At 45.3% G+C, this 21,195-nt stretch overlaps 3 protein-coding genes across 12 annotated transcripts in view; 1 reads left to right on the top strand and 2 right to left on the bottom strand.

Moving 5' to 3' along the window:
- Trpc2 (transient receptor potential cation channel subfamily C member 2) overlaps positions 1 to 1,480 on the bottom strand; it is a 13,349-nt gene extending 11,869 nt beyond the window's left edge. The window contains exons 1-2 of one of the 2 annotated variants that reach the window (NM_022638.3): positions 1,414 to 1,480; positions 56 to 769 (exon numbers count right to left, since the gene is read on the bottom strand). In NM_022638.3, coding sequence (NP_072160.2) covers positions 56 to 769; positions 1,414 to 1,428 — 729 coding nt within the window. In that variant the 5' untranslated portion in view covers positions 1,429 to 1,480. Of the gene's footprint in view, positions 1 to 55; positions 821 to 1,260; positions 1,366 to 1,413 lie in introns of those variants that run through there. The other variant, XM_008759812.4, reaches the window with a different exon arrangement.
- Positions 880 to 21,195, bottom strand: Xndc1 (Xrcc1 N-terminal domain containing 1). Of its 7 annotated transcripts, none has more exons than XM_063285586.1 (10): positions 20,755 to 21,195; positions 15,740 to 15,914; positions 13,746 to 13,887; positions 10,641 to 10,796; positions 8,695 to 8,873; positions 6,422 to 6,507; positions 6,048 to 6,220; positions 4,156 to 4,231; positions 3,066 to 3,196; positions 880 to 2,469 (listed from the first exon to the last, which is right to left on the bottom strand). In XM_063285586.1, the coding sequence occupies exons 2-10, from the start codon at positions 15,782 to 15,784 to the stop codon at positions 2,330 to 2,332; spliced, it is 1,128 nt and encodes a 375-aa protein (XP_063141656.1). In that variant the 5' UTR covers positions 15,785 to 15,914; positions 20,755 to 21,195; the 3' UTR covers positions 880 to 2,329. The 7 variants fall into 7 exon arrangements, with proteins under 7 accessions (XP_063141656.1, XP_006229966.1, XP_063141632.1 ...); XM_006229904.5 differs by having other exon boundaries at positions 880 to 2,565; positions 20,755 to 21,194; XM_063285562.1 differs by having other exon boundaries at positions 880 to 2,565; positions 15,740 to 15,882; positions 20,896 to 21,192.
- The window catches only part of Rnf121 (ring finger protein 121), a 69,477-nt gene continuing 62,920 nt past the window's right edge, over positions 14,639 to 21,195 (top strand). For 2 of the 3 annotated variants that reach the window (XM_063262826.1, XM_063262824.1), the window contains exon 1: positions 14,671 to 14,948. Coding sequence is in view for 1 of the 3 variants with exons in the window: in XM_063262825.1 (XP_063118895.1) it covers positions 14,922 to 14,948 (27 nt within the window). In the remaining 2 variants the exon portion in view is untranslated. Of the gene's footprint in view, positions 14,949 to 21,195 lie in introns of all 3 variants that reach the window. The other variant, XM_063262825.1, reaches the window with a different exon arrangement.

Raw genomic sequence — 21,195 nt, 5'->3', positions numbered from 1 at the left:
AATGGGGCCCGAGGGCAGGATGGAGTAAAGAATGTGTGTGTGGAGGGTGACAAACCTTAAACTCAGGCTCCTTCCGTGCAAGGCGCCTGAGCTCCCGGCTGAGCTGAAAGGCCGCCAGCATGGCATCCTCACTGGCCAGCGAGAGGTGAGCCCTGCTAGCAATGCCCCGGTAGGTGTTGATTCGGGATAGTGAGAACTTCAGCAGGTCATATCGGCGCGCATTGCTGCACTCGAGGCAGGCACAGGAAACTGGGTGGGGCCGAGCAATAGTGTGGCCCTGGTCCATAAGCAGCTGGGCAATCTCATACAGGTCCTTCTGGCAGGCCAGTGTGAGTGGAGTAACACCAGGGGCAAAGCGGGAGCCATCGATTGATGAGTCAAAGAAGGCTAAAGAGAAAGACTTGGTGTCTACTTTTCGACCTTTCTCCCGTTCCAGCCGAGCTAACAGACGACGCACTACCGCTGGCTGGTTTGTGTCCACAGCCACTAGCAGGGCTTCGTGGATCTGCCGGAAGTCAAACTTGACATTGGCCAGCAGAACATCAGTGATGACCTCGTGGCCCAGGCGGATGGCCAGATTAAGGGCTTCCCTCCAGGAGCGGTCCTCAGACTCTTCCACATTCCGCAGAGGACCACCTGGCCCAGCACCCGAGGGATCGGAGCCTGATTCCAGCAGCTGCTGCACGAGACCCAGCTGGCCCTCCTGGATAGCACGCAGCAGTGTTGGGGGGAATTTGAGCTTTTTGTTCACAATCTCAGTCCAGTTGGGCTGTGGTTGGGTGAAGGAGAGAGGACAGCACTCTTGAGTTCCCAAGATTACCTTCTGTAATCAGCTATTATGCCTTCCTCCTCTCAAACACAGATCAGCAACACATACTGTCTTGTTCACCATTTTATTATGTAGACTCATGTAGGAAAAGCTAGTATGGGGAGTATTTACTCAGCCCACTTCCATTCTTATAAAAATCAGACATAACAGGGCCCAAGTTAGTTCCCTGAAGAGAGGTGATTAAAGTAGGTGGTTGGGGCCGCACTAGGCACCTAACCTATACACATCCGACAGGAATCCAGTTCCCATCTTGTAGCTGCTCATCTCTCTGAAGGACAAGTTCAGACATGCCCACACAGAGGGTCTTTAAGCTGCACTTTCCCTAAACCCTTTCTCTATGAAAGACTCTAGTAGGACCTTAAGGTGCTTTCCCTCCACCGGATACTCTCACTCTGCCTTCTACCTTGGAGAGCATCTCCCCTCCTTGGTACTGTTGCGTCCTGTTCTACCAGGTCCAGCTCCCTGCTCTTTTCTTCTAGGCCCTGGATCAGGAATCCAGGGGCTCTCCCACCAACAGCAGCAGGCTGTCCCTGCATCCCCCTGGGGACTGGGATGAGGAGGGGAGGGAAGCAAGGGTCTCTTACCGAAAGGGGATCCATGGCTGCACCCACTTCTGTGGGCAGGGGCTGAAGGCTTGAACTCCTGCTCTGCCTCTCCCTTGACTGCGGCTCACATGCTCTTTCATTCCCACTCAAGGCCCCACCCCAAGCCCTCCCTTCACCAGGACCAGCTGCTCTCTCCCTGCCCTGTACCTTGGGGATAAGGGGGACGGGTGTTAGTGCCACATGAAGACATCTCCTGGGGAAAAGGGAAGCGTGCATAATTCTTCAAAGCAGAATTGGACCATCGCAGCTCCAGGGGACCTTGGGGAGACACTATGGTCCAACTATCTCAAATAGTTAGAACGAGATTTGCTCAAACTTTTACAGCCACGCCTATTCCTTAGAAGGAAATCTCTCTGGTTCCTTTAAGAACCCTGTGAGGGGTTTTTGTGTCACTGAACGTCCATTCCACACCTATGGTAAGTAGTGTGAAGTTTCAGGGCAGTATCTGATTACACCTGGGGCAGACACCCATGAAAGATATAGAAGGTCAAGGTCAGATGGGACTCAGTGTCAGTGTCATGCTCAAGACTCACTCATCTTCCCAGACCATCATAGGACTTTATAATTTTCAGGCAGTATTTCCCCCTAGGTGAGCCTCCGTTTTCCTTTCAGGGAAATGGGCATTGGAAATCACATTCTAGATAGTGTTCTAAGGCCTTGGAGAGATCATCAATTCTACCAAATATGTTCTAAGGGGAAAATATCCTTATGAGAATTGGGTACCATAGTGACACAGCCTTGGCAACGGGAATGGGGAGCAAGCTGGGTCCAAAGTGTCCTCAGGCAGGCAGAGTCCTGAGGTAATCACAGAAGGGAGGGGACCAATGCTTCTTAGCCACAAGAGATCCATTCCCCAGGCTCCAACATCAAGAAAGGGTTAGCAGAATGTCACTGCTCAGGCTGGAAAAACTTCCCCACACACGCTGGCATGTTCTTCTATTTCTCTTGCCGAGAACTGTAATTCACAAATAGGGCATTGGACCCAGGAAGATGGTGGCGGCGAGCTCTCTGGGGAAGACACCCACAGCACAGACTCTGAGGAAGACAAGGAGGTAGGAGAAGCTGGCTGGGGTGGGGAGCTCTCTCCACAAGTGGCAGCATGCCGGGGAAGAGCCTCAATACTGAAGGAACCTGAGGAGGAAAGGGGACAATTAACCTGGGCCTGCTCTCAGGCTGAAGGCAGTGTCTGCTGCCACAGTGCCACTGCATGTTCGGAAAATCTCCCATGGCTGAGTATTTCAAACCCAAGAGACACTATCATATGTCTGTCAGACATTCATCAGACATTTACTAGGTGCAGAGGGATATGGTTGTCCTTACAGAACATTGAGTCTACTGGGAAAGGTCAGCTATGAGCATAAAGAACATTGCCACCAGGCTTGGGCAAATCAAAACTCACTCTCTCTCTCTCTCTCTCTCTCTCTCTCTCTCTCTCTCTCTCTCTCTCTCTGTTTGTGTGTGTATAACAAAACTGACTGGCATGTGTGTACCATATGCATGCACTTATGGGAGCCAGAGGGTGATACTGCATATCTTGTTTCTCCAACTGATTATTTGAGACAGGGTCTCCTATTGGACCTCACTAACTGTCTAGAAGGACACCCACCCCCATGGTGATCGATGCAGCTCACCTGTACAAATGGGACACTGTCCAGTAGCCTGCACACCACTGCCATCACTTTTGGCCTGAGGTCGTTGCTGTCTTTGCTTTGTCCTTCCTGTTGCCCTCCTATTTGGCTGAGAGCTTGAGCTGGACAACGGTCTGTGGAAGGAACAGTAAGGTCAGCTACCCGGGAGAGACTACAAGGGCTGAAGGAATAGAATCCAGAACAAGCATATAGGGGGTGGAAACAGGAGCTCAGAGTTCTTGTTTTTCCACTCGATATGACAGACTTGGAGGAAGGCAGTTAACCTTTGAGCAGTTGACAACAAAGTTTCTATCTTTGGCCTCAGTTTTTAAAAATTAATTTTGAGATAGGGTCTTACTATGTAGCCCTGTATGACCTAGAACTTGCTAGGTAGATCAGGCTTTCCCACAACTCAAGTTCTCACTCTCTGCCTTCTAGCTCCTGGGATTAAAAGCATATGACATCATGCCTGGCAGTTTTTAATTTTAAAATTGAGATATTATTATACATACCAGTAAAAGTAGCCTTTGGAAATATGGACTAAAGATACTTCCAAGCCGAGTATTTCTAGGACTTTTTTTTATTTTTAGATTTATTTCATGTATGTGGGCACTGTCTTCAGACACACCAGGAGAGGGCATCGGATCTCATTACAGATGGTTGTGAGCCATCATGTGGTTGCTGGGATTTGAACTCAGGACCTCTGGAAGGGCAGTCAGTGCTCTTAACCACTGAGCCATCTCTCTAGCCCTCTAGGACTTTTTTAAATCAACCCCCAAAGAAACTCCAAATGCATGTTAGTCACTCCACATTCATCTGTCTGTCCCCATAGATACCAGCAACCACTGATTTCAGGCTGTTCTGAAACTTGCGATATATCCCAGTAGTCTAGCAGTCCTAGAAGCAGTCAAATGTACAGGCTTCCTGAATGCTAGCAGTATAGGCCTGAGACATAAGATATACATTTTGATCATGTGCAGTGTGCATAGTTTCTGATTCTGGTTCAGGTCAGGGCCAGTTTCTGCCTATCTTCAAGTCTGATGAATGAGGAAGGGTTTAGGAGAGTAGCGGGCTGGGGGTGACTGCTGCCTACCTCCTTTGCTCCTGGACTTTCCTCCTCTTCCCTCTGCTTGCATTGTTCTTCCTGTTTGGTTCTTCTGCTCTGGGCTCTGTGTTAGAAACTCTTGTTAATACTTCCACATAACCCCAGTATGGTGTCACACACACATGTAAGCCCCACACTCAGGAAGCTGAGGCTGGAGGGCGGCAGGCTCAAGGGCAATTGGGGATGAATAGTGAGACATTTTCTTGAAAAACAAAATCAAACAGTCTAGCTACTTACAAGAGGCTGCCATACTTTAACTTTTCTTTTGAGATATTCTATCTTAACTTTTTCCTTTTTCTTTTTTAAAAAAGATTTATTGGGCTGGAGAGATGGCTCAGCGGTTAAGAGCACCCGACTGCTCTTCCAGAAGTCATGAGTTCAATTCCCAGCAACCACATGGTGGCTCACAACCATCTGTAATGGGATCCGATGCCCTCTTCTGGTGTGTCTGAAGATAGTTACAGTGTACTTATATATAATAAATAAATCTTTAAAAAAAAGATTTATTTATTGTATATGAGTAGACTGGTACACTGTAGCTGTCTTCAGACACACCAGAAGAGGGCATCAGATCTCATTACAGATGGTTGTGAGCTACCATGTGGTTGCTGGGATTTGAACTCAGGACCTCTGGAAGAGCAGTCAGTGCTCTTAACCACCTAGCCATCTCTCCAGCCCAATTTGTTTTTTCTTGTTTAATCTCATTTCATACTTATCCCTTCAAGGCCTTTCCCTGGATTCTCTGATTGAAATCTTGTCATTCTATGGTCTTTTCCTTCAAAGCATTGTTTTTATTAATCATTCCATTTGTTTATATCTCAAATGATATGCCATTTCCTGATTACCCCCTCCACCAACCCATCCCATGATATTCTACTTCCCAGTTACCCCTCCACCAGCCCATCCCACATCTGCCCTCCCCGCTCCCCTTTGCCTGTATGAGAGTGCTCCCCACCCACCCACTTCCCTCCCCTCCTTCAAAGTATTTATCATAGTTTAGCTTTACATTATCTTGTGTGACACAGATAGCAATTCTTTATTAAGACATAAGCACTTTTATTTTATTTATTATGGATATCTCTAGTACCATATGAGGCTAGCACAGAGATATTCCCTAAATACCTGTCAAATGAGTAGTAACAAAAACCAATAGTCGCCATTCTTTATTCAGAATTTCAGAAACAGTACAGCACCGAATGTATTTCAAAGTGCTTACATGATCACAGTACCTTATCAATAGTAGATACCCCCAAATGCTTGGTTTCTTTTCAGTCTCCTTTTAAAAAAATTATAGACTTTTACTCTTCCAGCCTCTGAAACGACTCCCATTATCTACTGCCTGTTTGTACTGAGAGCCCCTCTGAGTGATTTCTAGCAAATGGCACAGTATCTGTGAGTAGGTTGCAAAAAGCTAGGATGTGGTGGCACACACCTTCAACCCAGCACTTGGGAGGCAGAGGCAGGTATCCTGTGAGTTCTAAGCCAGCTAAGAACTAAGTGGTGAGAGCTTATCTCAAGGGGGTAAAAAAGCTGTGACTTCTGCCTGGCCTTGTCCTTCCCTTGTGTTTGTCACCAATGAAATAGAGGCCACACTCTGAGATGCTGACTCTCCAACCTCCTGGAACGAGCTGGAATAGCGCCCTCTCCAGGAAAGACCTAGGCGACCACAGACATTTCTTTTGAGACTGGGTCTTGTGTTACTCGAGCTGGATTGCAGCTCTCTATGTAGCTGAGAATTATCTTGACTACTGACCCTTAATTTCTCTTTTCCCTGACCATTTTTGCCGTTTCACTTGAAGCTGGTGAGCTATTCTAGTACTGTGGTAGAGTCAGGGAAGAAAGTTAATGCCAGGCACAGTAAGGGTAGATCATGGGCTCACCTGCACGCTCGGGATGACTGGAATCTGGTTCTCCATGGCTATTGTTTGGGCTTACGACACTGGCTGGAGGTGCCTTATGGGCAGCAGAAAGCACCATGCGGGCTGCCCGCCCCAGAGGCCCTGGCTGCAACTGCTTCAACATACCCTTGAGCGCTGAAATTTCCTTGGTGCTCCTGCAGAGAAACAGTATTTGGTTTCACTCAGAATACAGACATTATTCTAATTACTTGAACCAAGAAACAGAGTTTGCTATTATGACATGTTTAGATCTTAAGTGATTAACCAGGGGACCACAGGCTTTTTTTTTTTTTTTTTTTTGCCCATGAGGTATATGGTTTTTTCTTACAGGAGAAATATCTACAGCAGGTACGTACGTCTGGGGATCTGGGAAGAAGGTCCTCCGGATAGAAGGATTAGTCAGCCAGGGGCTAGGATCAGACTCCAGCTTATCAGAAGAGTTCTGAGGAGAGAATGGAGAATACCCAGATTCACCAGGAGGGGACACTGCTGCCTAGGAACAAACAGGACTGTATCCACGGTGAGCAGTCTACTATGCTGTATCCATGGTGAGCAGTCTACTATGCTGTATCCACGGTGAGCAGTCTACTATGCTTGCTAAGATTTTGGATGCTCAGTGATTTGTCATGATCAGATGGGCTGTGGGACTACAAGAATCCACACTATTGGGTAAAACCAGCCTACGGGGACTGATGGAATATGCAAACTTTTGAGTTTGTTTCTGGTAAACTTTTTTTTTTTTTTAAAGATTTATTCATTTATTATATATAAGTACACTGTAGCTATCTTCAGATACACCAGAAGAGGGCATCAGATCTCCTTACAGATGGTTGTGAGCCACCATGTGGTTGCTGGGAATTGAACTCAGGACCTCTGGAAGAGCAGTCAGTGCTCTTAACCTCTGAGCCATCTCTCCAGCCCTCTGGTAAACTTTTAAAATCTATATCTATGTCATACTTCATATAAATAAAATGAACTTGTATAGGTTTATATTGTTGAAAGTTCAAAGCCAACTACAGAGCAAGGCCTTGTCTCAAAAAAATAAAATATACTTTAACTTGGATGTGTAAAAAAACCATTGTTTCAGGGGCTGGAGAGATGGCTCAGCAGTTAAGAGTGCTGACTGCTCTTCCAGAGGTCCTGAGTTCAATTCCCAGCAACCACATGGTGACTCACGACCATCTGTAATGAGATCTGATGCCCTCCTCTGGTGTGTCTGAAGACAGCTACAGTGTACTTACATACATAAAATAAATAAATCTTTAAAAAAAAAAACAAAACCAAACAAACCATTATTTCATCTGGCAGTGGTAGCTCATGCCTTTAATCCCAGGACTTGGGAGGCAGAGGCAAGTGGATTTCTGTGAGTTTGAGGCCAACCTGATCAGCATGAGTTCCAGGGCAGCCAAGGCTGATACACAGAGAAACCCTGCTTTGAAAAACAAACAAACAAACAAACAAACAAACAAACAAACAAACAAACCCCAAGTCCCCAAGTTTCCCCAAAACAAAAACAAAACAAAAACCAAAAAATTATTCCTGTGCCAGGCAGTGGTGGTTCACTTTTAATATCTGAGTTCAAGGTCAGCCTGGTCTACAGAGACAGCCAGGGCTATAGAGAAAACCTGTCTCAAAACAAGAACTCATGAGAGATCCACCTGCCTCTGCCTCCCGAGTGCTCAGAGGAAATGATTCACCAGGCGTGTATCTAAAGATACAGAGGGCTTTGCAAGGCACTGGGGCTGCCTTGGGGCTTCCAAGTGAGAACTCCTTGCAAACCCAGAAATAACATGTTAAGTTGAAATCCAAAAACAATTTCAATATAGCTAAAGAACAAATGGCCCAACAGCTTGTGTAGACTGTATTCGACTCACTCACATCTTTGCTCTGTAAAAGAAAAAGAGGAATTCATTCCACAAAACAAGGGCGTTTTAGGTCCAAAGCAGACTCTGATTCCCCAAACTGTGAAAGGCAGTCCAAATACCCAGAAATGGGCTCAACCTGGATATAGGAGGATTCTGTGTTTAGATAAAAGCCAGCGTTGCTCAGCAACTGTGAAGCCAGTTCCCCTCTACCAAAAGGGATTATTTCCCTTACCACTGGCAGAAGAGGCGAATGGCAGCCTGTGGTGCGTATTAGCATACTAAGGTACAGGCCAGCCCTTGTGCTCCCTCGTATCAGGAGTACCTGTTCCATATTTCACAGTCCATGCTAGCTGGCATCCTGCCCTTCTCCTCTCTTCTCCTCCCCTAACCCCCCTCGAGCTCACAGACTTCTCTCCTCAGCCACTTATTTTCCTTATAACACTGCTATTTTTGTTCCGACTACACCCCCCGCCCCCCATGTTTCTCTCACCATGCTCGCTCTATTTGCTCTCCCCAGCTCTTCTCTCTCTCTCTCCACTTCCTTCTGCCCTGTATTCTTCTGGGTGCCTCTGGCTGTATTCTTTCTCATGTCTACAACACAATCCTTCCACTTAACCATGCCATGTCTCAGTCACGCCAACAGACTCATACACAGGAAGTCTTATACTCTCCTCTCTGTTTTCTTCTCTTCAGTCAGTATCAGGTTCTAACTAGGAACTAAAAAGTTAGAGAAAAGTAAATCCTTTCCCCACCATTGAACATACCTGATTAAGCCCAGAGCTCCCAGGGGATGAGGGATCCTTTACAGGGTCAGACAGAGAGTCCAGAGAGGAACGTACTCGGAGGAAGGCCAGGCCAAAGGATTGATGACGTGTGAAAGGTTGGGAGCAGGTCAATCGAAGTCGATCCCATGATTCTCCTGAGGCTGGAATCAGAAAATCATCTGAAGAAAAACATCATAGAAAAAGGAAGGGCTGGAGAGATGGCTCAGTAGTTAAGAGTACTTGTTATTCTTACAGAGGATGAGAGTTCAGTTCCTAGCACCCATGTCACGTGGTTTACCTATAATTCTAGTCCCAGGGATCCCACACCCTCTTTTGGCCTCCACAGGTACAAGTACATATACCCACCCCTCCACATCTACATAAATAAAAAGATAGAAATAAATATTTACAAATGAGAGAGGGGGGGGAGAGAGAAAAGCTAGGTATGGATGTGCATGGCTGTGATCTCAGCATGGGAATAGAGGCAAGAGGATCAGGAGTTCAAAGCTAGCCTGGATTGCAAAGCAAGTGTGAGGTCTGCTTAGGCTACATAAGACCCTGGAGAGAGGGAAAAGGGGAGGGGAAGAAGGAGGTGTGTGTGTGTGTGTGTGTGTGTACTCAAGTATGGGCGGCTTGAGCAACAGAGAAGAAGGCAGAAAGGGAGAAAGTTCAAATCAGAAGAAAGGAAAGACAAGGCCAATCCCAACAAGAGGAAGAATGGAGATCACCAGTACACATCCCTTCAGGCTGGGTTGCTCAGGGAAAGGTTTGGAAAACAGGTGAGGTCTAGTTCCTTGTTTTCTAACCACTCCTCCATCATAGTTCTATACCAGTCTCCACCTTCCTGAACATGAGGGTACAACCTCCCGCAAACTCCTACCCACTCCATGCAGCCGCCACAGTACCAAACACCAATATCACAAACTTCACATTTAAAAAAAAATATTCACTATGCATAGTGCTCTGCCTGCATGTATGCCTGCGTGCCAGAAGAGGGCACCAGATCTCATTAAAAATGGTTATGAATCGGGCTGGAGAGATGGCTCAGTGGTTAAGAGCCCTGACTGCTCTTCCAGAGGTCTTGAGTTCAAATCCCAGCAACCACATGGTGGCTCACAACCATCTGTAATGAGATCTGATGCCCTCTTCTGGTGAAGACAGCTACAGTGTACTTATATATAATAAATAAATCTTTAAAAAAATGGTTATGAATCACCATGTGGTTGCTGGGAATTGAACTCAGGACCTCTGGAAGAGCAGACAGTGCTCTTAACCTCTGTGCAATCTCTCCAGCCCCCCAAACTTCACATTTTGATTCCTAACATAATCCAGTCAGTATATCATTCCCTATACCTCAAAAACCTTTCCAAATTCTTGCTCTTACTGTACAAGACACAAATGTCCAATTTAAACACAAATAAACAGACTGTATTCCTGAGAGTCCAGAATCATATCTTATGCATCTGTTACAATGCCAGGTGAATATAGATTTGCACAAGCAGAATTCAAGAGAAACTATATATTATGTAAATATAGCCAGCAAAATTTATTTTATACTTTTTTCCTTTTTGTTATGCTAGAAATTAAACAAAATTATTCAAATAAAAACATATATATCAGTATGGGTGCTGTGGTACATGCTGAAATTCCAGTGCCTGGGAGGCTAGGGCAGGAAGTATCTGAGGCTAGCCTGGGCTGCACAAACAACCAAAACCCTGAACCACAATGAGTCAGACACTAATGAGTCACAGGTAGATATATAAGTCGTACTCATATATACCCTGACATTGTCACCAGGCAGAACTCACACAAACATTAGCTTACCCTGTTCCCCTAACAGATGAGCTAAACCCTTGCTCAGGCTCCCTCCCATAATCTATGCCCAGCAGCACTAAGACCTGCCCTCCTCTACACTGCATCTGCCTTTCTGCTTTTGCCCTCTTTACCATCTTTAAACATCCGGACCCCTGAGCGGTTCTTCCCCTCCTTTGAGTCAGTGAGGGACATGAGCATGGTTGCAGGGAGCAGGGTGACAAAAGGTCTGTCCAGGGGCCAAGAAGAACGACCCACGTCAATCTGTAGAAAAGCACAGCCACAGTTACCTGAGGACAAAAAGTGGAAGACGATGAGATGAGGATGATTGTAGATGAGAGTGTGGGGTGGGAAGGGGACACTCCACTCTACAGCAGTCGGAAGCCACAGAGTGCTGGCAGCATGTGGGGTCACACAAGGAGCCACCAATTGCCATGGAATGAAACCCCAGGCCATTAAATGTTGGTGAAGGGTCACCAGATGTGGGGCGGTGGGCAGTGAAAGGTACCCTGATTCGTGGTCGAGATAGGTCGAATCTCCGGGAGACCCTAAGAGGGACGGCAGGTACATTCCCAGCCTCTCAGGATATCAGGGTCTCACGTAGCTGCATCCCCCCCAAACTCCTGCAGAGAAGTTTGAGACAGTCCAGTCAAGTACAGCAGTGCCCCAAACCCCTCCTACACAGGTGAGGACCGGAACAGGATCACGCCCCCGAATATGTAGATGAGGTCTTCCCAAGCTCTCAGGCCAAACCAATAGGAAGTACCCGCTGTCAGACACTGACCTATCCAAAAAACTGTATTTAAGTGTTATATTCAGAATTAAAAGTATGCAGGAATTATTCCATCAAATCTTCTGCCATAAGAGCTGTAACACCGCCACTTGGGGAAGAGATCTGCTGTCCCGAAAACGCCACCAAAAGCTCCCCTGCACCCGTCGCTGGCTAGTCAGTCCCCTGCGGGCTCAGCCTGGCCGAAGCAACCCAAGCAACAGCAGTGCAAAGGAAAATGACTGGTAGCGGGGGTGGGGAAAGCTGTGCCCCTTCCCTGCCCGAGTTCTCTCCACCTCGCCCGAACCCATGCACCTAGCTGGGAGACAGATCGCTGGGAGAGCCCCCTGGCACCAGAGCCCCACAACCATAGCCACCTCGGCCTGAAACCTGCCCTGGAAGGGAACCACCATTTTCTGTCCTGAGAAAGCCAAGACAGTGGCCTCTAGCCATTCTTAGGTCTGAAGAATTCTAAATTTGTTTGTTTTCTGTTAAGACAGTCTTTCTACGTTGCCTTGGATGGCCTGGAGTTCACTTATGTAGACCAGGCTGTTCCTCAAATTCACAAGAGATCTGACTGCTTGTCTCTCAAGTACTTGAATTAAAGTGATGTACCATCATAACTGGCATCAACTTTTGTAATCTATAAACTCCTACGGACATTTCACTTTCAGCCCCCTGACACTGATCTCTAGAGGTGTATAAGGTATTATATATATAATTATAATATATAATTATATATGATAATATACATGTATATAATGTAATATAATATAATCATATTCATTTGTGTTATAAATATAAATAGAAATATTTATATTCATTGTATTTATATATAATTATACAACTATATAAAACATAAATACATATATATAATACCTTATACCCCTCTAAAGATTTTATAGATATATATACTATCTATCATTATGTCAGTGCCCTAAGGCTTTACCCAGGGTGTACACATTGAAGCAGGGGAGTTCACAGCATAATTCTAGAAGTACCATTCACATTGTGTTCTCTTTATTGGATGTGTATATGCGTGCATGCTGCCAACATATGGAAGAGGAGGACGGCCTCTGTTCCTCAGGTGCAGTCCATCTTTTTTTTAAATTGTTTTGTTGTATGTGTATGGGTGTTTTGCTGCATGCATGTCTGTGTACCACTTGTGTGCTTGTCCTCAGACAGCAGAAAAGGGAGTCCGATCACCTGGATCTGAACTTACAGATGTCTGTTAGTCACCATGTAGGTACTGAGAATTGAACCTATGTCCTCTAGAAGAGCAGGCAGTGCTCTTAACCATTCAGCCACCTCTCCAATACCCTCACCTTGTCTTTTAAAGACAGTCTTTTACTAGCCTGGGGCTTGCCACATAGGCCACTGTTACCAAAGCAAAGTTGGGGAGGAAAGGGTTTATTTAGTTTATACTTTCATATCAATGTTCATCCCTGAAAGCAGTGGGGACAGGAACTCACACAGGGCAGGAACCTGGAGGCAGGAGCTGATGCAGAGGCCATGGAAGGTACTGAATTCTGGCTTGCTTAGCTTTCTTTTCTTTTTTATTTTTCCTTTCTTTTTCTTTTTCTTTTTTTTCAAGACAGTGTTTTTGTGCGTAGCCCTAGTTGTCTTGAAACTAACTTTGTAGTCTAGGCTGGCCTCAAATGCAGAGATCCACTTGCCTCTGCCTACCAAGTGCTGGGATTAAAGGCGTGCACCACCACTGCCCAGCTGCCTGCTTTCCTATGGAAACCAGGAACCACTGAAAAAGGGCTTCCCACATTAATCACTAAGAAAATGCTCTACAGTCTTTTTTTTTTTTTTTTTTTTTTTCTTTTTTTCGGAGCTGGGGACCGAACCACTGAGCTAAATCCCCAACCCCTAATGCTCTACAGTCTTGCCTACAGCCCAATCTTTTTTTTTTTTTTTTTTTTTTTTTGGTTCTTTTTTTCGGAGCTGGGGACCGAACCCAGGGCCTTGCGCTTCCTAGGTGAGCGCTCTACCACTGAGCTAAATCCCCAGCCCCGCCTACAGCCCAATCTTATGGAGGCATTTCTCTTTATTTTTTTGTTCATTTGGTTTTTGAGACATTATCTTTATGTAGCCCTGGCTGTGCTGAACTAACTCTGTAGGCCTTGAATTGGAGGCATTTTCATAAATGAGGCTCCCTCCACTCAGATGACTTTAGCTTGTGTCAACTTGACTTATAACTATGCAGCACATCAGTGATCTCCATGTAGAAGTTCATCTCTACCCCAGTGCTAGGACTGCAGGGAGTGTGCCGCACACACAGACTTTGGAGTTCTTCAACACTGAACCTTCCCCAAGGGCAAGGACCACGTTTTCCCTTCACACCTAGGCAGGACTTATTCCAGAAGGCTACTAGCCAGAATGAAGTGAGAGAGTTGAGGGAGTGGGGAGGAGTGGGGAGGGTCTCATTCCTCAGAGGCCCCGAAGGCCCTGAAAACACACTTACCGACATCGATGTAGCTTATGGGCACTGCTCTCTCCAGCTGAAACTCCACTTTCAGTTGCCCAGTCTTGTCCCGAGGGCAGCTGAGCCAAGGTCCCTTATGACTGTCTGGGTTCAGCAAGTTCTCCACAGGATATTTGGGATCCTACATCAGAGAGGAAGAGAAAATCAGGAGGGTTTCTGAGCTCATGAGGGAAAGTAGGACACCTAAGAATAAGAGATGTCTACAATTCCAGACCTGCTGAGGCCCCTCCACATGACAGAAAGTACCAGAGGCATCCACAGGAAGTCAGGCAGCCTGACTCTCGGGCTCACCTCTAACTCTCTGACCAGACAACCTCATTCAAGCCTCCTTACTTGGACTCTTGGGCTGTTACCACTACTTCTCTTTAGTTAGATAAATAAACTGAAGCATGGGAGGCAGGGCTCGGGGAACTTTAAAACTGATCCAAAACTTCAGGGTAAATAACTGAGCAAAACACAATCCTGTTTCTAAAAGTAGAGCTCTCAACAGTATAGTATATTAATAGTTCTTTATTCATAAGACCTTACACAGACATTTATTTACCTCTAAAATAATTCTATGAAATAAGATTTTTTTGTTTATATAGCCCAGGCTAGCTTCAAACATAAACTCTTCCCAAGAATTACAATTACAGATGTGCACCACTACACCCAGCAAAAGACTGTACTCTTTTTCGGTTTGTTTGTTTCGGCAATAAAATCTTTCTTTTAACTGTTAGTGTCACATGTGTGTGAATGTTTTTCATGTAAAATAAAAGTAAAGCTCTAAAATATGTGTTGGGGAGGGAGGCTACAGATATGCTTTCATTCCTCTCTTCAGCTTCTAGAACAGTCTCCACAGAATTCTGGAAGATTCTATGACAAAACACTTGAAGGAGGGAAGGTAGGTATGGCGGAACACACCTAGAATTCCGGCACCCAGGAGGCTGAAGCAGGATGATTTGAGAGTTGGAGGTCAACCTAGGATACACGGTTGAGTTAAAGGTCAGCCTGGGCTACAGGGCAAGACCTTCTCTCAAACAAACAAAAACCTACAAAAGCAAACTATACTCAGGAGCAAAGGCAGGTACATCTTTTTTGAGTTAGAGGCCATCCTGGTGTATAGAGAGGTGTATAGTGAGTCTCAAAGAAACGAAGAAAAAGAGGAGAAGGACGATGAGGAGAGCTCAAGCTGACCTGCAGGTAAGGAGGGCGAAAACACTTTTTAGTTAAGTCTGTGGATTACGTAGTGGCTCCTAAGCACCATCTAAGGACGCGCTCTGAAACGCTCAGGGATTTAACAAAATAACTTACTTTTATTTTATGTGTATGACTGTTTTGCCAGGATACATGTATGTTCACCACTTATTTGGCTGTTGGATTCCCTGAAATTGGGGTTAAGTATGGTTGCAAGCCACCATATGGGTGCTAGGAATTGAAACTACACCTTCTGTAGGGCAGCACGTGCTCTAACCACTGCACCATCTCGAGAGCCCCGTGTGGGGATACTTTTGACTGTCATAATTCCTACGCAGTAATATTGCCATTAGGGATGCTAAATATTCTACCATGGCAATGGTACTGCTTTAAAATAGACTGAGTCACCCAAATGTCAATGGCACCCATCAAAAAGGATCAGTGAAATGGAAGGAAAGAGAGGGGGATAAGTGGATGAAGCAAATGACGAGTGGGAAGTCCCTAACAGTCCCCATGAGACCGGCACTGGGCCTGGGATCTATCAAAGATGGAACTTGTAGACAATCAGAAAGACAGCACGTTTGATGGCAGTCACTGTATCCTCATAGGTCAAGTATGGCCTTGACAGCCCTTGCTTTATTTCAGCAGCAGAATGACCAAGCTGCTATCTAGGGACTGTGGTGTAGACAGGCCCAGCGCTTTGTCAGCTGCCTACGAAGCACAGCAAGTTTCCTCTATTTATCCATTCCTTGTAATCAGCAAGAGAAGAGCCCTTGGTTGGCTGGTGACTAGGGTACCTGAGAGGAAAATGACACCACATGGCTGATCTTCACAGGAGCCATCGGAGGCCACCAGCTTCTTTATTTGCGAGGCAGATATGCTTCCTCCCAGGATGTCTTCTGTAACCACGGTGACACGGTCTATGTTTTGCTCTTGGTAGCTTTTGGAAGAAGAAGAGTCCTTACATTACTCCTGAAAAAAAACGGGGGGGGGGGGGGGGGAGAAAGAAAGCAAAGAAAGAAAATGAACAAAAGTAAAATAAGCTTACTGTTTTCAAGACAGGGTTTCTCTGTGCAGGCGTGGCTGTCCCGGAACTCACTCTGTGGAATAGGCTGGCCTTGAACTCACAGAGATCCACCTGCCTCTGCCTCCCAAAGGCTGGGATTAAAGGCGTGAGCCACTCTGATAACAAGAATTATTTATTTACAGTAGTTGCCTCACTTCTTGGGGCCATCAGGGTCTGTAGGGAGCAGATCTGGATCACTTAGAGACACTCCCCTGTCCCACAATTGAGAAAGCCTCAGGGAAACAAGGCAGCAAAGTAAAACAATTACTCCAGTAGTGCCGAGTTTATATTTAAGCCCGCCCCCGAGAACATGAGGGGTGCTGTAAGCCGCCCTTCTCTGTGGCCTCAGGATTGGGCTGGTAAGATGGAGCAACACTGGTTTTTGGTTTTTGGTTTTTGGTTTTTATAACTTATTTTGTCTTCAGGCTCAGAGGTTAAGAGCACTGGCTGCTCTTACAGAGGACCCAAGTGTTCAAATCCCAGTAACCACAAGGCAGCTCACGGCTGGCTGTAACTTCAGTTCCAGAAGATCTGACACCCTCACCCAGTCATACATGTAGGTCAAACACCAAATGTACATCAAGAAAAAAAAAAAAAAAAAAAAAAAAAAAGCTCACAGGAGCCAGGTGCATCCATTACCCAGCTATGGATGAACGGTTGGTAGAGTTTGGGGCATGTTGCAGGATATTTGATCACATTGTGAACCCCAAGATTGTGTTATTTACTGGAAAAGAAAACAGTTTCTAGTTGTGGTGTGGCTCAGCTGTTAGCTTTTTTTTTTTTTTTTCCCGGAGCTGGGGACCGAACCCAGGGCCTTGCGCTTGCTAGCCAAGCGCTCTACCACTGAGCTAAATCCCCAACCCCAGCTGTTAGCTTTAATATAAACAATGAAGGTAAAGTTAATTTGTAGAAGGAAGCACCCATGTTTGAAAGTGATGTCTAATTTCGAAGCAGACAAATGACAAATCAGAGAAAGATTTGACAGAATAGGTTGTGTCCAATTCCCATGAGAAAAGAGAAGAAAGAGTAGCTACTTAACACGGAATAGTGCTCTCTCCTCCAGTTGAGCAAGATGCCCAAAGGAAAGAAGGCCAAGGAGAAGAAGGTGGCCATGACCCCACTGTCATCAAGAAACAGGAGTCCAAAAAGGTGGTCAATCCTTTGTTTGAGAAAAGGCCTAAGAACTTTGGCATTGGGCAGGACCTCCAGCCCAAAAGAGATCTAACACGCTTCGTCAAATGGCCCCATACATCAGGCTGCAGTGGCAAAGAGCCATCCTCTCTCTATAAGCAGCTCAAAGTACCTCCTGCCATTAACCAGTTCACCCAGGCCCTGGAGGGGCAAACATTTACTCATCTGCGTAAGCTTGCCCACAAGTACAGGCCAGAGACAAAGCAGGAGAAGCAAAGGCTGCTGGCCTGTGCTGAAAGAAAGCTGCTGGCAAAGGGGACATCCCACCTAAGAGACCACCTGTCCTCCGAGTAGGGGTCAATACAGTCACCACCTTGATGAAGAACAAGAAGGTGATAGTCCACGATGTAGACCCCATTGAGTTGGTGGTTTTCCTGCCTGCCCTGTGTTGAAAGATGGGGGTGCCCTACTGCATCATCAAGGGAAAGGTCAGACTGAGGCACTTGGTCCACAGGAAGACATGCGCCACTGCTGCCTTCACACAGGTTAACTCTGAAGACAAGGGTGCTCTGGCTAAGCTGGTGGAAGCTATTAGGGAAATTACCACAATAGATATGAGGCCACCACTGGGAAGGCAACGTCCTGGATCCTAAGTCTGTGGCTTGCATTGCCAAGCTGGAAAAGGCAAAGGCTAGAGAACTCGCCACTAAACTGGGTTAAATGTACACTAAGTTTTCTGTACATAAATAAAAAAAATTTTAAGAAAGGAACAGTGCAAAGGGAGAGAGGGAAAAGACAGTTTTATTGAGGGAGTTTTACAGAGACAGGTTGAAGAGAGAACAAGTCAGGGAATGATAAGCCAGAAGATTAGAACGATTGCTAGTTAGTTTGAGGCCAAGCAGGGCAATTCAGTGAGAAGTGGAAAGGAGTCATATTGAATCAGTCAGCCTGGGAGGAGTTTGAGCTGAATTGAACCAGCCAGCCAGAGTTCAGAAAGAATGAGAAAGAATGAGCTTATTCAGCACTAAATATGAGGGGCTGAAAATAATCTAGGCCCAGATAAGATTGTACAGATGCTAGAAGCTTCTAGGGCAAGCCCTAGGCTAGCAGAGGGAGACAGTGAGCCTCAAAGATAACAGTTACCACAGGAGAATTAAAAAAAAAAAATTCATTTGTACAGGGCCAGCTTGGGCAACATGGCAAGAACCTATCCATAAATAAACAGGCATAAATTTTCATCTGGGTATGGTCTTTGCTCAATTTTTTTGGGTTTGCATTTTTTGTTTTTATTTTTTTTCTGAACAGTCTCACTTCGTAGCCCAGGTGAGTATAGAACTTACGATGTGGCTCAGGCCCATTTTGAATTCATGGCAACTCTGCTTCCACTTCCCAAGTTTTGTGATTAGAAGTGTGAGCCACCAGTGGTTAAGAGCACTGACTGCTCTTCCAGAGGTCCTGAGTTCAAATCCCAGCAACCACATGGTGGCTCACAACCATCTGTAATGAGATCCGATGCCCTCTTCTGGTGTCTGAAGACAACTACAGTGTACTCAGATAAATAAAGTAAATAACTCTTTAAAAAAAAAATAAGTGTGAGCCACCACACACAGCTCATAAATGTTCTATGAGTGCATAGATGTATGCACTCATAAGGCCTGTGGTGTCAGGTGTCCTCTATCACTTCTCCCCTTTACTTTTTGAGTCGGGTGCTCTTGACTCTAACCTAGCTCAGAGATCGGCTAGGAGGGCCTGCCAGTAAATCCCTGGGACCCTCCTCTCTCCACTTCCCAGTCTTGAGGTTACAGACTTTTTTCTAATACTGTCTTGGCTAACGTAGAACTTGCTATGCAGATCGGGCTGGTCTCTGCTTCCTGGATGTACGGATTAAATGCTTTCATCACCACAACCAGCCTCCTGGCATTTTTATGTGGGTGCTGGGGATTTGAACTCAGGTTCTGCACACACAAAACATTCTTTACTCACTTAATCAGCTCTCCAGACTAAAATTTTATTCATTAGATTTTGGCTTTTCAAGGCAGGGTTCTCCTGTAGAGCAGCCCTGGCTGTCCTAAAACTTACTTTGTAAACCAGGCTGGTATCTAAACTCACAATCTGCTTTCTCTACCTGCTGAATGCAGGGATTAAAGGAATGTACCAACATGCTTGGCCTAGGCTAAAAATTTAAATAAATGCAAAAATACAAGAAAGTAAATGAACGCTCATGTATTCATTATTCTGGTTCAATTATTCTTTTTTTTTTTTTCTTTTTTTCGGAGCTGGGGACCGAACCCAGGGCCTTGCGCTTGCTAGGCAAGTGCTCTACCGCTTAGCTAAATCCCCAACCCCTCAATTATTCTTTAATAACAAGTGTTTTAACAATATCTGACTGTCTTTAGGTAAGCGTCTCTCAAGATTTTTTTTTTTTTTAAAGACACAATCTTGCTACATAGTCTTGGCTGACCTTGTATCTGCTACGGAACCCAAGCTAGCCAACATTTTTTATTAAATTTATTTTTTACATTTATTTATTTTGTGTGTGGGTGGATGTGCAAGGGTCAGAAAAGAACTTGTAGGAGTCAGATTTTCTCCGTCTACCATACAGGTCCTGGAGGTGGAATGTGGGTCACTAGGCTTGGTAGCAACTGCCTTTTCCCACTAAGCCATCTTTTCTTCTCCCCAGAGGACTTATATTTTATGTGTAAGAGTATTTTGCCTACATGTACCTATATGCACTACATGTGTGCCTAGTGCTGGAGGAAGCCAGAGGAAGGTGTCAAATCTCCTAGAAATGGAGTTACAAATGGGTAACTGGGAACTCACCCTGGGTCTCCTGAAAAGGTGCTCTTACTCTTGGAGCCCTATCTCCAGTTCCAACAATGAGCCATCCTGCTGGCCCCCAAGAAATTGTTTTTGAGAGAAGGGTCTAACTATGTAGTCCAACCCTTAACTTCAGATCCCTCTGCCTCAACCTCCCAAATGTTGGCTCTCAGGTGTTATAATCATGCCAGGGTTGTCTTGATTAAGTAATTTTGCCTCGTCCTCAAGCATAACATATACCATCAGATCTGACTTTTTCTTCAATATCCTACTCATGTAAATCCATGAATCCTAATGTATTTCTAGCCACAATAGCTTTCTAATCTATTCATCTGTTTTCTACACACACACACACACACACACACACACACACACACACACAAACACACACACACACCCCATAATCGTTCAAAGTAACAGGTACCTCCTCAGTAACAACTACTTGGTTATCTCTTGACACGACTGTGAGCTCCTGGAGAACAGTTGGTTTGTTTTTTTTTTTTAAAGATGTATTTATTATATATAAGTACACTGTAACTGTTTAGACTCACCAGAAGAAGACATCAGATCTCATTACAGATGGTTGTGAGCCACCATGTTGTTGCTGGGATTTGAACTCAGGACCCCTACCTAGAAGAGCCGTCAGTGGTCTTAACCACTGAGCCATCTCTCCAGCCCCGAGAATAGGGTTGTTGGTTTGGTTTGTTTGTTTGGTTGGTTTTTTTTTTTGACTCATTCTTACTTATATCTCTAACGTAAAAGGAAGAAACACATAGATAGCAATTATCTGCTACTCACTGAGGTCCCATTTGGTTCTTCAGCTCTCAGTCTCTCTGAGGATTAAGACCCCGAAACCGGGTGCTCTGTTCATTTTCTTGTTGGCCACCCTCTTCCCTTTCAGCTATTCCTCTCCAGAGGACAAATCCCAACCCTTCTCACCCGCGTCCATAAACTTCATGTCGTAGTAGCTTCAGTTTCGGTGCTCAGATCTTATTCTCCCGCCAATTCCGTCCCGTGACCTCCCCTTTCTAGCCTTCCCACTGTAGCCCAAAACGGATTTTGAGTCCTAAAGAAGCCGCTATTTCTGAAAGATGACTTCTACTGAGGAAGTACAGCAGATCCTACATCTAAAAACAAAACAACAAAACCCCACGTTCAGGAGTTTTTAATATATATTTTCACGCTCTACAGTCCTCCCTTAGCAAGTGGTATTTAAATTTCCGGGTCGGACTCGGTGCA

The sequence above is a fragment of the Rattus norvegicus genome, chromosome 1 (assembly GCF_036323735.1).
Source record: "Rattus norvegicus strain BN/NHsdMcwi chromosome 1, GRCr8, whole genome shotgun sequence".
Taxonomy (NCBI): Eukaryota; Metazoa; Chordata; class Mammalia; order Rodentia; family Muridae; genus Rattus; species Rattus norvegicus.
Note: the sequence above shows the minus strand (reverse complement) of the source record. Positions and strands in the feature narration are given on the sequence as shown.

Coding starts and splice junctions, on each gene's coding strand:
- Xndc1 (XM_006229904.5), bottom strand. CDS start 15,784: ATGGCTCCTGTGAAGATCAGCCATGTGGTGTCATTTTCCTCTCAG. Junction 6,221..6,421: donor TTCTTCCCAGATCCCCAGAC/GTACGTACCTGC, acceptor GTTTCTCTGCAG/GAGCACCAAGGAAATTTCAG. Junction 3,197..4,155: donor AAAGTCCAGGAGCAAAGGAG/GTAGGCAGCAGT, acceptor TTCCTTCCACAG/ACCGTTGTCCAGCTCAAGCT.